The sequence below is a fragment of the Salarias fasciatus genome, chromosome 1, assembly GCF_902148845.1.
Source record: "Salarias fasciatus chromosome 1, fSalaFa1.1, whole genome shotgun sequence".
Taxonomy (NCBI): Eukaryota; Metazoa; Chordata; class Actinopteri; order Blenniiformes; family Blenniidae; genus Salarias; species Salarias fasciatus.
The window spans coordinates 26,995,566-27,011,310 of record NC_043745.1 but is presented as its reverse complement, the minus strand read 5'-3'; the positions used below and the strand labels follow the sequence as shown (position 1 = coordinate 27,011,310).

At 40.9% G+C, this 15,745-nt stretch overlaps 2 protein-coding genes across 3 annotated transcripts; both read right to left on the bottom strand.

Annotated features, from left to right (window-relative positions):
- Nucleotides 1-7,404, bottom strand: LOC115386117 (F-box/LRR-repeat protein 3-like). 2 transcript variants are annotated; one of them, XR_003931279.1, is made up of 7 exons: nt 7,152-7,404; nt 5,677-5,887; nt 4,288-4,452; nt 4,048-4,170; nt 1,759-1,930; nt 595-1,455; nt 1-12 (listed from the first exon to the last, which is right to left on the bottom strand). XR_003931279.1 is itself a non-coding variant. In XM_030088333.1 (6 exons), exons 2-6 carry the CDS (start codon nt 5,884-5,886, stop codon nt 815-817), a joined length of 1,311 nt encoding a protein of 436 aa, XP_029944193.1. In that variant the 5' UTR covers nt 5,887; nt 7,152-7,404; the 3' UTR covers nt 19-814. The 2 variants fall into 2 exon arrangements, 1 of the variants encoding a protein (XP_029944193.1); XM_030088333.1 differs by lacking the exon at nt 1-12 and having other exon boundaries at nt 19-1,455.
- Nucleotides 7,405-9,067: 1,663 nt separating this feature from the next.
- On the bottom strand, nt 9,068-10,973 carry LOC115391293 (low affinity immunoglobulin epsilon Fc receptor-like). Its single transcript, XM_030095432.1, has 3 exons — nt 10,939-10,973; nt 10,120-10,253; nt 9,068-9,879 (listed from the first exon to the last, which is right to left on the bottom strand). Exons 1-3 carry the CDS (start codon nt 10,971-10,973, stop codon nt 9,068-9,070), a joined length of 981 nt encoding a protein of 326 aa, XP_029951292.1.
- Nucleotides 10,974-15,745: the final 4,772 nt, after the last annotated feature.

Below are 15,745 nucleotides of genomic sequence, written 5' to 3'. Positions count from 1 at the left end.
AAATGTAAATACCTAGTATGTTTAAAACTAAAGGAAAGGGTTAAAGCAGTCATTATCTGTCGGGTTTCATGCTATCTTACCGCTGCTTCGACCCTGCTGAGATAAAACTAGGCGATATAAATGGCTTCTCAACACAAATGACTTCAACACCCCCGGTCTACACACACACACACACAGGGTGTCTGCCCACCTGCAACGTTCCCCAGTCAGATCCGGTTATTACTTCAGTTGTAAAGTCTCAGAAGCAAACAGTAAGCTCAACGTTTTGCTGCTATTAAGTGAATATTATTAAACCTTAGCTTATATTGGTGATCATCCCCTTTAATACATCAAAGTACTTCATTCACACACTGCCCGACTCGAACCGTGAAGCCAGCACCATGTCAACAATCTGTGAAACACACCGTTCTAAAGTTAAGTTATAATTTCTCTCTGAAGCGCTGTTCTGCTCGTCCAGCTTAAGGCAAAGTATATATTTATAAGCTGACACGGAACTTAAAAAGCTGTGGGACATACAACCAGTGTACGTAAAATAAATTGAAAAATCCTCTACTCCCCCTCCGATCATTCTAGACTCTTCAAGCAAAGTGTAACTTCTAAATACTTGTGAAACACCACATAAAAGCAGGCTTACTAGAACAAAGTGCTAAATAATGTTGAAGAGTCACCTATTGATTGATATACATATATATGTACAGACAAATATAAAAATATGTACATGATAGAGTGAAATCAAAGTTATGTGTCGGCTTGATCCGATCAAAACCCTCATGTGATTTCTGGATGAATTCAGGGAATTCGAAGACGAGCAGCTTTACCAGGTCGGCATCATGTCTGGGAACCAGACGCGACCCAGATGCTTAGACACCTCCCAGTGGATGTCGTCCAGCCCGTAGCGGTGATCTGGAACCAGCACCTCCTCCATGATGGAGAGCTGTGTCAGTCTGTCTCCGCACATCTTCACGAACTCCACGAACGCGCTGCAGGACACCTCGCACTCCCCCAGGCCGATGGCCGACAGCTGCGTGCAGCGCTGAGCGATGCGGATCAGCTCTTCGTCCAGCGGCCGCAGCCCGTTGGCGCACACCACCAGCTCCACCAGGCGGGGGCAGGTGAGCCCGACGCGGCCCAGCACGTCCTTGCTGACGGAGCGGCCGAAGTACAGGTGCGTGACGGGGATCTCGTCGCGGAAGAAAGGCCCGAACTCGTCCTCGTAGAGGAAGAAGTACATGACCAGGTTGAATTTGGGGGAGTGGCGCACCATGGCGTCCCAGCTGCTCTTCTTGATGGTGTGGAAGTGCTGGCCGGGGTTTTCGCTGACCACGTCGATGCGGAGATGATCGAGGTGAACGTGCTTCTCAGAGGAGAGGGCAATGAGGAGTTCGTCACTCAGCAGGTGGTAGTTGAGAGCCAGTTCTCTCAGGCCGTGGCACTGGTCGGCCACACACAGGATGCCTGCAAACAGACACGTGCAGGTGGAAATAAAACGGCATGTTAAAGTATGTGAAAAGTCATGGATTAGTCATCTTCGATGGTCCTCAATAGCAGAAGATCATCGTTCGTGTGTATGTGGATGCTTAACCGAGAGTGATCACATTTACGGTGGATCGAGAGAGCTGAGGCTGTGAAAATGTGATATTTAAGTGAAGTCCATTCACCGTGTCATTTAGCTGTTGTTCTTGATCAATCAGATCCTTAAATGAATCAGCATTCATCACTGCCACCATTTATCATGTTTGATGTAATTCTGTCAGTTACCTGCAGGTGAAACATGGGGGCAGCTGCTCATTTTCAGCAGCTTGAGGGTGTCGCTGTTGTTGGCCACCAGGACTTTGAGGGAGGGGTCATCCACAGGTGTGTCATCAATCTTCAGCGAGGACAGGGATTTGGAGTTCACGAAAACCACCGTCAGCGCGGAGATGAAGTGAGACTGTCGAGCAGAGCAACAGAATAAAACACTCGGTGAACAAAGTGCGGGGTTTTTCCAAGTGCACTGCAAGCCCAGCGGGATGCTGAGCATTACTGAATCCCTCCCGGGGTCGAAGCACAAAGGATTTTTCTTAATGTCTTTCTAATAGGGGTGGACGCAGTCCACTTTGACCATTCCATGTTTATTCTGCAGATTGTTTCCTCACAGCATGGCCAACATAGAGGTACCACCTGTGGTTAACTGAAGTGGCGAACCTTTAACCTCTTTCCTTCATGCTACAAGCGCCACTGTTTCCATTAGGTAATGGACCTTGAAGGATTTCCACCGAGCAGGTAATAGATGGAACTGATGCAATATGAATGGAATCAACTGTAAATTGCATAATATTCTAAAATGCGTCGATTCTGAGTTTGCCCTGCAATCACAGTCATTGTACAGAGCACCTAAAGCCCTATTCACACGACTTAAAATCACTTAGGGACCTCTGGTAATTTGTAATAACTATGGAGGATGTCTGTGTTTTTAGTCCTGTCTGAATGCACCACTTCTGTGTTTTGTAGAGTAATAATTCCACCGCCTGTGTTCAGCCCACTAACAGAACTTAAGCTTATTTCTGCAATTCTTTGTACTTTATCATATTTCTGGTTCAAAGTTATGATGCACGTAAATCAAAATCGATCTGTCCTGTCTCTTGAAAGTCAAATTTTGCCTTCTAATGCCTGCATTTTATTGCAGAAAAAGAAGCATATACATTGTTGGTTGATTATCATTTAGTACTAATAGTTGTTTTTCCTGTTTCTAAGTGTTGGGGGGCAATCATGTTTAATCAATAAGTAATGTAAACACATACACATCCATACAATCAAGTCATGGGGGTGAGTGGTCCTCAAAGGTTCAAGACAGAGAGCTTTTCATTTATGTGCATCATAACTCTTAGCCACAAATGTGCAAAAGCACAAAGAAACACAGAAATAAAGTTACCTCACCTCTGTCTGTGGGCTGTGGAAGCGGAGCACGTCTTTGACAGCAAAACGTGAAAATGAAGCATTTCATCACATCAGTATAGTAAATACATAATACCACAATATCTCGACCAGAAAGTACGCGTCCATCTGGGCTCTCATCTGAATGTAAGGTCTAAATTTGAGTAAAACAGAGTTTTCTTGTCCCGTGGCACATCCAAGGAAAGATACAAAGACATCAGTGGGTAATTCACAAACTACCAGAGGTCCACAGATAATTCTAGTCCAACGCGAATGGAGCATTAGCTAAATGAACAGACAAACTACAATCCATTGGCCTTTAAGCGTCAAAGATAAGGAGCGACGTTCAGTTTATACTCAATGTGCCAAGACAGAAGCTGATTGGCCACAGTTTGGAGGTACTGTGAGATCAGAACAAGATGGCTACGCGAAGAAAGAAAAACAAACATGATGCCTAAAATGTGCTTTGGGTTGTTGCTTCAGACTCCAAAAAGTGAGAATTTATGAGAGTTTTTCTTGTAGCACTGTTAGAAATTTGCACTGTTGACAAATTTAATCAACTGAACTTTAACAAAAAAAAATAAAAAACACCTTTTATAATCCAAATTAAAGTGTCACAGAGAAAGCACAGAAGGGGAAAAAATGAGATATCGTTTAAAACGATATTAAGAAAAATCAAGCAGTGTGACGTCAACATATCTGTGATGTGACTGCTCTGGCAGTTTGTAAAACACAAAATAGGAATAAAAGCAAAGTGCCTCCTTGTTTTTAAAACTCCCCCAAAAAATAGAAGAATTATATTTTCCATTATCATCTGGAATCGTGACCAACGTTTTAGAATGATTCCCCTCCTTTGATTATCGGCCCAACAAATCAAAGGCCAGGTGCAGTTTTGAAGTGACACATCTTAAATTATAAAGTCACCCAGAGGCGCCCGTCATTAATCAAACCAACTGCAACTCAGATAATAATCAAAGAGGAGAGGTGACACATTTCTGGGTATGTTACAACTCAGGGAAACCTGTCTGGTTTGAGCGATGCAGTCCACAAACCACATCAAGGTTGGACTTCAGATGATAAAATAAGAATGATGCTTAAAGCTAGACAGCGGAGTAATATCTTGCTGAGGCTGACCTTAGGCAGCTCCATGAAGCTGGGCCTGGCCGTGGAGATGAGTCCCAAAGTTTTCAGCGAGCAGTTGACGAGCTGAGACAGGATGTCGCACGCCGCTTCTGCAGACTCTCTGCTGCTGTCCACCTGCAAGACGTCGAGAGAAAAACATTTATCTGGGATAAACATGAGAATCCACTTCACTGCACACTCCTCTTCATCGCTTCAACCCCACTAAACACGGGCTCCTGCTTTCCGTCGTACCTTGAAGCTGACATATTGGAGGTGGTTTGAGTGCCTTTTGATTATCTGTTTGATGAGTTCTGGGTGTGTGGCCTTCAAGTAGGAGCTGGCTGGCTGGTTCAACTCGAACTCAAAGCATCGCCACAGCTCCGGCATGTGAAAAGCCTGGTTCCAGCCTCGGCACACCTACGGCAAGAACAAAGACTGGATTAACAATGCACAGAGTTTACCGAAGAATTAATTTAAAAAAACTACAAATTATATCCCATTTGTTCAGACAGTGAAAGAAAAGCTACAACAAGTGCTTGCCCTGCAGCCAAGTTGACAAATCCCAGGGTAGGGACTAAAAACACAAACCAACATGTGTTTCCTTCATATTTAAAGAAATGTCAGAATGTGTTAAACTGGAAAAACGTGTATGAAGGTACGTTTGTTTGTTTGTTTGTTTGTTTCCAGTGCACCATAATTAAAGCACATGTTTGGAACAATTGAAGAGTCACGTGAGCGTCGGGGCAGTGGGTTAATGCAACAGTCTGGTTATTTGCAATTAGGACTGCACGATAAATTGAAATCTAATCGACATTGAGGTTTGGCCGAGTGCAACAATGTAATCGAAAGACCCTGTGTTTTTTTTTTGTTTTTGTTTTTTTTTTTGGTGGCCTCCCTGCTTTGACATTCGAGTGATAGACATATTAGCCAACCAAAATTGCTGTGGCTCGGGTCTTTATGACGCTGGCCAATCAGAAGTGATGTAGTATTAAACAAGTTTGTCTGCGCTCCTGTTGCTCCGATCAACCATGTTGTTTGACTACGGTTCCCATAATGCTTTGCCACCTGATCACATGAGCGACATCTGCTTGCTTGTAGCTGCGCTGGCCAGTTCAATCTGAACGGCAAACATGAAGCTTCATCCACATTGTCCACCTCTAACCGATCAGTCACCATAATCACACAATTTGTTTGTAAAAAAGCCAATCATTGACGGTGTGCCTCATAATCTGGTTTGCGGAAAATACAGTAAGTTATTGCATTATAAGGATATTGATAAAATAACTCCTCTAAAATTAAACTCACTCAATATTTTGGCAGGTTCATGCATTTAGATGTCTAAAATAAAAAAATTGAAAATCGAATTGCAATCCCAATCTTGGTCTGAAACATCGCAATTAGGTTTTTTTGCCGAAATCGTGCAGCCCTATTTGCAATCATTTTTGTTTTTGTGGAAATGATTTGACTTAAGTTCCAAATATCCAGAATAGGAATCTGACTCTCTCTGGGCTTCGCCAATAATGTTTTAGCTGGTCATGTGAAAAGACGAAGTGGCAGTCAAATGATACAGAGAACTGAAGAAGAAAAACGTTCATTAATTATCACAAAAAACTAAAAAATGCACTGATATTTTAATTTTACCTGAGAAGCGTAAGCCCGATCCAGCAGAGGCAGGTACTGGAAGATGTGGAGCAGGATCTCCTGAGGGAGACACTCCCAGTGAGCGCCCTCCTCCTCTTCCTCTGAATCTTTTTCCCTCCGCTGCTTGCGGGACCGTTTAAGAGTCTTCTGACACCCGGTGCTGGTGCCACCTCCATCCTCCAGCTCATTTCCTGGGAGAATCCGTTTCATGCTGGGTAAATAGAAGAGAAGTTAACAAAACCCAGATGGCCGGGCGGAATTTACCAACTCTCAATTTCCTGACATGCCTGGCAGAAAGTAAATGTTATCCCATTCATCAAGTTATTAACAAGCTTTGGCCCATGTTTATGCGTTGATGGACAGCTGTACAGCAGCAAATATTTTCCTAACCAATTTGCATTTTGGAGTGTGTACTACAAAGAAATTTGTAGAAAATATAGGTTTCAAATTGATATGACCCACAGCAAGGACTAATATTAACACCTTTGTCATGCTGTAGTCAAATATAACATGGGCCATCCACAAAAAAGGGGCTTTTACAAAAAAAGAATACAATGATAAACTCTAAATTCATGAAATATTAATTGAAATATTTCAAGACTGTTTGTCATTTACATTAGAGCTACAGCAAACGTGTACAATATTTAATAAGATTAAATGATATTCTTTTTTTCTTAATTTTGAACCTCGAGGACATAATTATCTCTTTTTTTTATTTAGTCTGTTTGTTGTGGACTGATGAATAATCAATAAGTTATTTTACATGTTCAAGGCTTTTGGAAACACTTGCTCACATGCAACTTCAAAAATCTTAGTTATGTACCATTTTTTAATTTTTAATTAATAATTATGTTGCCTTAAAATATCAATTCATTCACTTTTAATTGTCAGCTAAAGTTCTTGTGGCGTTCTGCCTTCATTGGCCCACACTGATGGTGGAATGATAAATCACACTGCCTTGATTAAAGTAAACGATAGCTAGTTGACATTCCATTACTGAGCATTTAAACCTGATGGTGTGTTTTTCGGGTAGCTGCTTTATGACTATCGGTGTGTTTATTATGCCTAAATCTCCCAGATCTTTCTGACACATGCACGGGAAAAACGTGGGCTTGTCGTTCTGCCTACCGTAAAATGAAAACATTGTTCATGGAGGACACGCCTCCCCAGTGATAATCAACACACGCCTCTATCAAAACCAAGAATGAGCCCAAAGTTAATACCTGCACCATTTACCTCTTTAAAAATCACATTTTATTAATAAATATATCACAGCGTTTGATTTTCGCCTCGTTCAGTATAAGCAGTTCACATCTACTGAGAGTTAGCTTAGCTCAACCGAGGCTCGCTCCTAGCTAACTACTTAGCAAACAAGTTGTGGCCTGTTTATGTAAACTAACAACTAATCATTAGCTTAGTGGGACAGTTCGAGCCGCTTTGCGGTGGCTATTATGTCGACCCCGTCGTTTTCTCACCTGGCTCTTGCCTCCCGGGGCTGATTAATGAAAAGCGATCCGTCAACGTCAACCGGGACCGACACAAGAAAACTGCGTCCAAACTGGCCGACCGATCAAACACATTGGACCATGCGACAACGCGGTGTTTCGCGAGGTTAGCAAACACCGGCTGAAAGCTCAAGAAAAGAGGTTTTCAGTCGTGTTTTCGCTTCACCGAGCCGCTGACCTACTTTCGCTGCACAACTCCGCTCCGCGACTTTGCCTGTCAGATAAAGATGGCGTTTGTGTTGTCAGTGTGGGCAGAGCGCCGGGGTGCGGCGACAGCCACCTGCCGCCAGGGGTCGCCATTTCATCCAATGACAGGTGCAACAACCATATCAATATGATCAATGGGCTAAATAAATCGCAGATAATAAGCCAACCAAAATGATTATTACTTCCTAGTGATAAAATATCCAAATCCTAAAGCCAGGGGGCAAAAATAAACCCGCAGTTCTGAACTTCTGGGCCTTTCTGCCCGAGGTTTGCATGTGGGTATTCTGGATTCTTTCCACAATCTGAAAATCATGCATTTGAGTTTTACCTGTGTGACTATTATTGTAGGCAGCAGTCTCTGTGTTTATATTGTGATATAATGCACCGTCTTTTTACCCACTATCAGCTGCGATGGGCTCCGGCCTCCATGTCTCAAAGTTGGATTATATTCTAAGATTCATAATAAATGACCTGTTGTCTTTTAAAGAACATATTCAGTAGATGATCGAGGAAAATGGGATATTCCTTCAGAAACATGTCTTGCTTTTCTCATTGCACAAAGTAGAAATAAGTATGGTCAGAAACCAGTTAGATAGGGCAAAAGTGTGTGTATTACGATAAAATATAGTTAATATGCATATAACATCTGAAAATCTCACGTCTGCATTTCTAACCGGTTGCCAGTCCATACAACAAAACTGACCACAGCTTGCACCTTTCAGAGTTTTATGTGATACCAAGTTAGCATGTGATCAAACATTTTGGAACATTTTTATTATTTTTTTTTTTTAATGGAGAGAAAAAAACCAAGCTTGGTGAAAGTTAAAAATCCCTGAGGAAAATTCCCATTATGAGGCTACATGCACATTTACTGTTCTTACATAATGAGTGCCCTTAATTCCTTCTCTGCTCTGAGATGCTCAGTGAATGCTTAAAAGTTTTGAAAAGGAATGAAAAAATAAAAGGAAGAGTTGAAGGTAATGATATATAACTTAATGACATCATAAAAGTGAGATTAGAGCATACATAATCTCAGGTGGCTGAGTCAGTGGCCTCTTTACTGGATCACTGACACTTCAGGAGGGATCTTTCACAACTCCCTAAGACGGCTCCACGTAATTCTCACATCCACCATCTCAGCTCTGCATGGTTAACATAAGGCATGAGTCAGGCCGTTTGGCTGTGTGATCTCAGCTCACAGATACAAATTCAACCCTCCACACATGTAGACACAATCCACACACAGCTGTGAACCTCTCTTACCTGCTTTACAGCACACTATGAGCATCACGAGGCAACAAAAAATATCAGAACACTGAGAAATGAATGGAAACAATTATTTAATAAATATTCAGAAAAATTAATGAATTTCTTTCTTTAAAATTTTATTTTCAAACTTTTATTACTTCTGTGAAAACCTTGATGTTGTGATTTCACTGCTTTTTTAAAATTGTTTTAAAATACGTGTTTGCATTAACAGGAATGTTCAGGATGACACATCTTTACTTCTGCTCACATGTATTTACTGAGGCTTGCTAGAAAGCTGCCTGCTGAGCAAATGTACAGCATTAAGTACGAGGCGGCTCAGCAGGGGCATCTTAGCATTGACTGAAATAGATGTGTATAAGAATACGTGGGTAAACTCGTGAAGGGGGACTTTTGCATTCAAGGTTTGTCAGTCAGACTAAAATGAAAGCTGCGGTCTCACACAAGAAATGGCGTTGGCCCAGACAGACGATATCATCCCAGGAATTTAGCCAGTCCTCTGTACCGATGTGGTCCGGAGGCACGATGGTAACACAGTCCTGTCCTGCTTTGTCAGCTTCCCACTGGGCTATTGCATTGTTTGGCTCCTGGGGCCTCCAGTAAGTTACATTTGAGTGAAGTTTCAAGCCACTGACCCAAAAGTAGGCGCCCTCCTTCACCATGTCCTGCAATCCAATCCACGCTGAAAGGAAGTCTTCTTGGGGATGCTGCCGCACATACTGAAAAGTCATGTTGGTCAAGAATGCCTGATCTGCTGCACTGGAGACAACGGCCAGGTCACCTCCCATGTCGAGACACTCTCTGCGGGCAACCTCCCACTTCTGTGGTACCGAGGACAAGAAGAAGCAGCGTGAATCATGCTCGGCCCAGCCGGGCAGGCAGCGTGAACACTGCAGTGTGTCACTGTTGCACAATCTCCAGAGGAAGGACAGTCTGGTGGAGGACAAAATTGAACGCTGCTGTTGATTTGTTGCAGCTAGATCTTTAGTGGTTTGTTGTTCATTGTCTAACAGCTGGCGTAAGCTTTTATTTTCTGCAGAGGCCATTGAGATGACACGCAGTGATTCGTTCAAAGTCACGTTAAGCTGCCTGTTTTTCTCTTCAACGAGCTCCAAATCTTCCCGGGTTGCATTAAGATGCACGGTCAGCCCTCTGTTCACCACTTCCAACTCTGTCTTTTCTTGCAGTGTCTTCTTCAAGAGATCACTCAGGTGGTTTTTTTCAACTGACAAGGTAAAATTGCACAAAGCGGTGTTTATGAGAACCTTCATTTCACCATATTCATTTCCCAGGACACTGAAGTTTTGATAAATTGAGTTCAGAAGTTCCTTTAGCTCACTGTTTTCTTTTTGCAGTTGCTTTGTATTTTTCCGCACACTCAGTCGTTCCTCTTCCATATGCAGTAATTCTGCTGTCAGACTTTGTTGTTTACTTGTCTGGGTAAATAAAAAGCAGACAGCAGTACAAAGGGCCACTGTCAAAATGACAATCAAAACAGGTTGCCAGCTGGATTGCACCTTCTTCCTGCAGCCGGGAGTCTTTTCTTCCTCTGTTTCATCATTAGCGTTGGAGGCATTCTCTACAGGATCTTCATCGCAACTGAGAACAAAGACGACGGCGGGAGAGACAGACAGATTAAAACAGATTGTTGAACCATTCAATTTTTATTTCACTTATATGTTCACATAATACACATAAATGAATAGAATTACAGAAGAATCAGTACATTGAAATGACCATGGTATTAAAATCAAACCTTGTCTTGGATAACCTTTTGCTGACATTTGGGCTGTATTGCATTCTTGACGATCGAACGAGGCGCTATAAAGCCAGAACATGAAAACCTCTGGACAGCCATCAGAAGAAACTGACTGGATATTTTTTTAAATCTTGACAATTGATTTGAAAGCATCTTCAGATCACTTGGAAAAAATATTTTTTTATGACAACGTACAAGTAGTAAAGATTCCTAAAAACTGCAGATTACAACTTTGTCCAGGACTGATCACTGCAAGAGTTTGCATGTTCTCCCCATGTGTGAGTATAGGTTCCCTCAGGGTAAATAGTTGGATGGGTGGATGGATGTATGATAACTACAAACACGTGCACGGATGCACACACAAAACATATGATCACAGGACAAAAAAATATATCTGCATAGGAGTCATTCAGGAAAAATAAAAATAAAAACAAAGCAAATCTTCTGCTAGGCACGTTACCTTCCCATGAGAAACTGAAGTATCTCTGAACCAGCTGATGGAAATAATGTTTATTTCTCCCTCACCTCATGGAAACAGCAATCTCCTCTTGGTCAGCCATGTCTCCCCTCTCTCAGCTCCCAGCTGGGTTTTCACGTGGTTCCAACACGTGGCGCTGTTGAACTGAGGTTCAGCCCACTCACTCATGTTGCCATGGCAGGATTCCAGTTCCTATCCTAACTACCTATCCTAATTAGCTAAAAGGTTTTTATTATTATTAATATTATTCTTTAATTTAAGTCGAGAGAATACACAGGCAAGCGGAAAGAAGTCCTCCCACTGTGCTTCTCCTGTGGTTTAAGTGCAGTTAGCCGAGTTAGCCTTCAGATACACGCGGAAGCTAATGGTAATTCACATTTCGGTTATGTCACATTTTTGATGCAGGAACGCAAAATGTTTTTTCCAAGAGATAGGTGCTTGGTCAGAATGCGTATGAACATGGGGAAAAACACTTTATCAGTCCTTCAAATGGAGAAGCTATGAAGCTACTCTTGGCTAAGCTAACTTAGCATATCAAACGTCAGCACGTGTTTGCATATTATTGCCATGATGCAATGTTTTTAATTTTTATAGTGTTTATACTGGTAATAAAACGTTCTATATAAATCATATTTTGCTGTTAAGGCTTTCATAAAATAAACTATCATGGTGGAAATATTTTTTGAATGCTTCTCATTGTTTGGATATTAAGGTGATTTTCCTTCACTTCATATTCAGAATGCATTAATATAACATGTTGGCATTATAAGCAGGTTAAGATGTTTTATGCTAATTAAAATTCCTCTAAAATGAAATCAAAGCTATAACCTGGCTCTAGAGGGGGATATAACAATCAATCCAATTAATCGTAATTATTCTCCCAGTGTTTTCTAAAGCCTAACCAGGACATGATGTGCTTCACTGAAGCCGTAAAACAAACACGCTGCTTGAGGTCAAGTGGATCTAGTGGAAACTCCTCATTCTCATTTGGAGAGAAACAAATGTATTCATTATCATGTAGAAAATACCCCTCCACTTCAACACAACAAAAAGCCTACAGCGATCAGTAACTACATAGTGTGTCAAATAAGGTACTTTGGCGATGAAGTTCATGGCTTAATTTTGATCCACTATCAGGAAGTTAATTGCTATCCAACAAAACACCACACCTAATTAAGCAAACCTTTTTACCATTCCCTTTTTAATTATTTTTTTTTTGTTTTGATTTGTTTTTGTAACTCATAAGCCCACAGGGGGACCATCACTGTCAAGTGCCATTGCAAGAGAGAAAAACCACAACAATTGGTACAACAATAATCATGCTAAATTACACATAAGAGGTAGTTTTAGGTGTGAAACGTGAAAATGAGAATTGGCGTTTTAATGCTAAGTTTCATGTTGATTCAAATGAGACGGGATGGATTCAGTGCTTTAAGCACATTGTTCACATGGGGCATCAGGTAGAAAGAGTGTTTATACACACTCCTGTTTTCAGATATTCAGAAAATACTATATTACTTTAGATGCTTAGACTGTTAAAGAATATAAAAAAAAAATAACAAGACTTACTTTAAATGTGAAATATTATTGTAGATGCATGCCTACATGCACATACCATCAAGAACTCACAAGTATTGTTGAATGTGACCAAGAACAGAGGAGTTTTAACTTTTCTGAGTATAACAATTTTGCATTATTCCTTTTCTGTTATGTAACATATGCATCTTCTGTCTCCTTGGATAACACAATTTTTCACAGTGAATTAGTTTGACAGTGACACCTTTTTTTTTAAGCAAAGCATCACCTCCAGCAGATATTTAGTGTTTTGTCCCTGATTTTGAATGGTCACACCATTTAGCTACATAAACATATTATGCACCTGCCAAGAGCTACGGCCGTCAGAGGAAAACATTTATGAGTTCTGAGCTGCACTTTTATTGTTATCTGACGCGTACACAACATTTTGAAAGCGGTAAAGGACAGAGCAGTGTTCTGTGATGAAAAGCCTGTAAAGAGTTTGAGGGCTTCCTTATAAAGCTAACTTCTATTCCTTTCTATTTTTGAGAGAGGTGTCATGATTAAAAGGTTAAAGCTATAACTCCTGCACCAGGGAGAAGGCTGTTATGAAAGCAGAGATGTATTGTGCTCTTGGGCCATCACAGCTGTGAATGATTAAAGGTTCTATTTTCTAGCATATATATGGAATGTTGATATTCGAAGAAGAACAAAATATCCATGCAGTCATGCATGAATATTGTTCAAATAGGAATAGGCTTTTCTTTTTATGTCTGATGACAATAATTAGCTGTTTTAATAGTTAAAAAAAAACATGAATGCACAGAATAAGACACCAGTAAATTCTTTTCAGCATGTTATTTATAACATTTGGTCAAGACTTTGCTGCCATCTTGTGGCCAAATATATTTTTAGAAATGTGTGATCAATAAAAAATCATGAATCCAGGCTGTACTGAGGCGATCTTTCTGTTTTCTGTTTGAAACCAGCACATTTTGCTCACTATAGCAAAGTGTTTCATTCTGAATAGGTTGCTTCCGCACCTCAAATGTTTCAAAATAGTGTCTTTCAAGAAAAATAAAAGATTGAGAGGGTGTGCAATCTTAAAAACAAAGCAAAATATAGAACACACTCAAACTAAAGTACCAACTTCTTTAATAATCTTGCCCACTTTAATCTTTTAGTATTCCAGTTCCATGTGATTTGATATTTGAATTTACAACACTTCAACTTAACGTCTTATGTGGGTGCAGTCTTTATTGTGTGCTGAGGCTTTCTCCTGGTATTCCACTTTACTCCAACGGTCCAAAACATGTGTTTGAGGTTAATCTGTGACTTTCAATTTGCCCATAGATGTGAATGTGAGTGTGTTTGCCGTGTTTCTCCTGTGATGAACGGGCAGCTTTTCCCCTGCCTTCACCAAGAGGGAGCCGAGATTGACTCCAGCCCCCTGTGGACCCAAGTTGGATGAAGCAGTACAGTAAAGATGAACAGATGGATGGTTGAAGACGGCTTTGAATCTTCCCCAACAAGAACCATGAGTCTGTGGAATTTTATTTGTCCACTTCTCCAACATGAATCTTGCAGCTGTTGCAGCCTCTGAATACACCGAAGCCTCCCTGACCAGGTCAATCTCTTCACACGTGACTAAAGACTCTTAAGCCAGTATTCACCAGGCTGCTTCTCAGTGGTTCTGTTATTTTAATATACTGTACTACTATCTTTGAGAACTCTTAGAGGAAACTGTATAGGACATTGTTTTTCTATGGTTAGAAGCAGCTAACCATCTGTTTCTCAGTTCCACCTTCTGTCGTATTACAAGAATTTGATGTAGCTTCTCTTTTGCATCCTAACGCAGGCTGCAAGCTGTTTCTGCTTATGCCTAGTGGTCTATCAACGTTGTTTACACCTTCCCCTCTCTTAAAGACGCGCAGACGGGGAACCACAAATCAGTGGGCCACAACCACATCCACTTTCATCAACAGCAAAGGCAACGGCCCCTAAATTAAAAAGGAACCAGTTAGTTTCACAGCTCTTCCGCAAAGTATCTCGGCGTAGTTTTCTTTGACACTTCAAACTCGGAGAAGTTCAGAATAGGCAGATTCCACACCCCCATGTGACCTGTGACCTCTGATGACTCCACGGATCAAGACAAGCTCTCTGATCTCGCCATCTTGCCAACTGCTGGGTCATCTTGACGATGGATATCTCACGCCGTGTCCAAAAACAAGCGTGCTAACGTAGGCACGCTACGTCGATGTCTGGCTTTCCCAATGAAGCCGGTCAGTGGCGAGTCGACTGGAACCCAGGCCAGAAACAAGACTTCCAAAGTTTTACTTATTGGTTCTCACAATATGCTTCTGTTTAAAAAAAAAAAAAAAAAAGAAAGAAAGAAAGAAAACAGACTTTTAGGACGGCAAGCACGCAGAAACATCCCCCTCCATTTATTTTATTCAAAGCAAGACAAAACGTATGAAGCTTGATTTCACATGATTTGCCACTTCTCATTGAGCCAGAACATTTGCTGTAACATTTCACAAAGAGTCAACGTTATCATTAAAGATGAATCATTTTTGTGCAAGTTTTAGAAAGTCAATCTGATTGGTCCTTGATGCAGTATGAGTTCTGTCTCACCAGCTACAGTTGATTAGTGGAGCAATTTGACATTTCATGTAGTGTTTTACAAAGTTGCTGCAACCGATAAGGTTTTATTACTGGATGACAGGGAATTTGAAAATCCATTCGGTTTGGATCATATTGTTACTTCTGAATGATAAACTGAATTACTGCGATACAACATCCTTTTGTTATTGTGGATCAGGGGAAAAAAAGCAACAGCTGTGAGACAAAACCAGAGTGTAAAAGATCTGCTTAAAAGATTCTGTCTCCATCATTACTGATGAGCCTTTGCAGTATTTCACATTAAAACCTAACACTGCAATGTGCAATGTTAAAGACAGTATTAATACAATGCCATGAGAGCTGATGAACCCAGATCTGAAAAAAAGTTGTAATACTATTCATGCTTTAGAAACAGGATTCATATATTGTGGGTTGTGCAGTTCAAGCAATGTGTCAAATTCAGGTTAAAAAACAAAAACAAAAAACATTTCAGTAAGACAGGACGGGCACAGAAAAAAAAAAACAAAAAACTGAAAGTTTGAAATTGTGGTATGATTGCAGCACATTAATAAATATGTGAATCCATCCGTTTCTCCCTTGCTTGTGTACTTCCCACCCGGCTTTGTGTTTCTTGTTGACTCCATAGCAGATGCTGCTATGGGAAATGAGTCCTCTGTGCTTTTTTTTTTTTTTTTTCATCCCCCCCTCCCCCCTCAG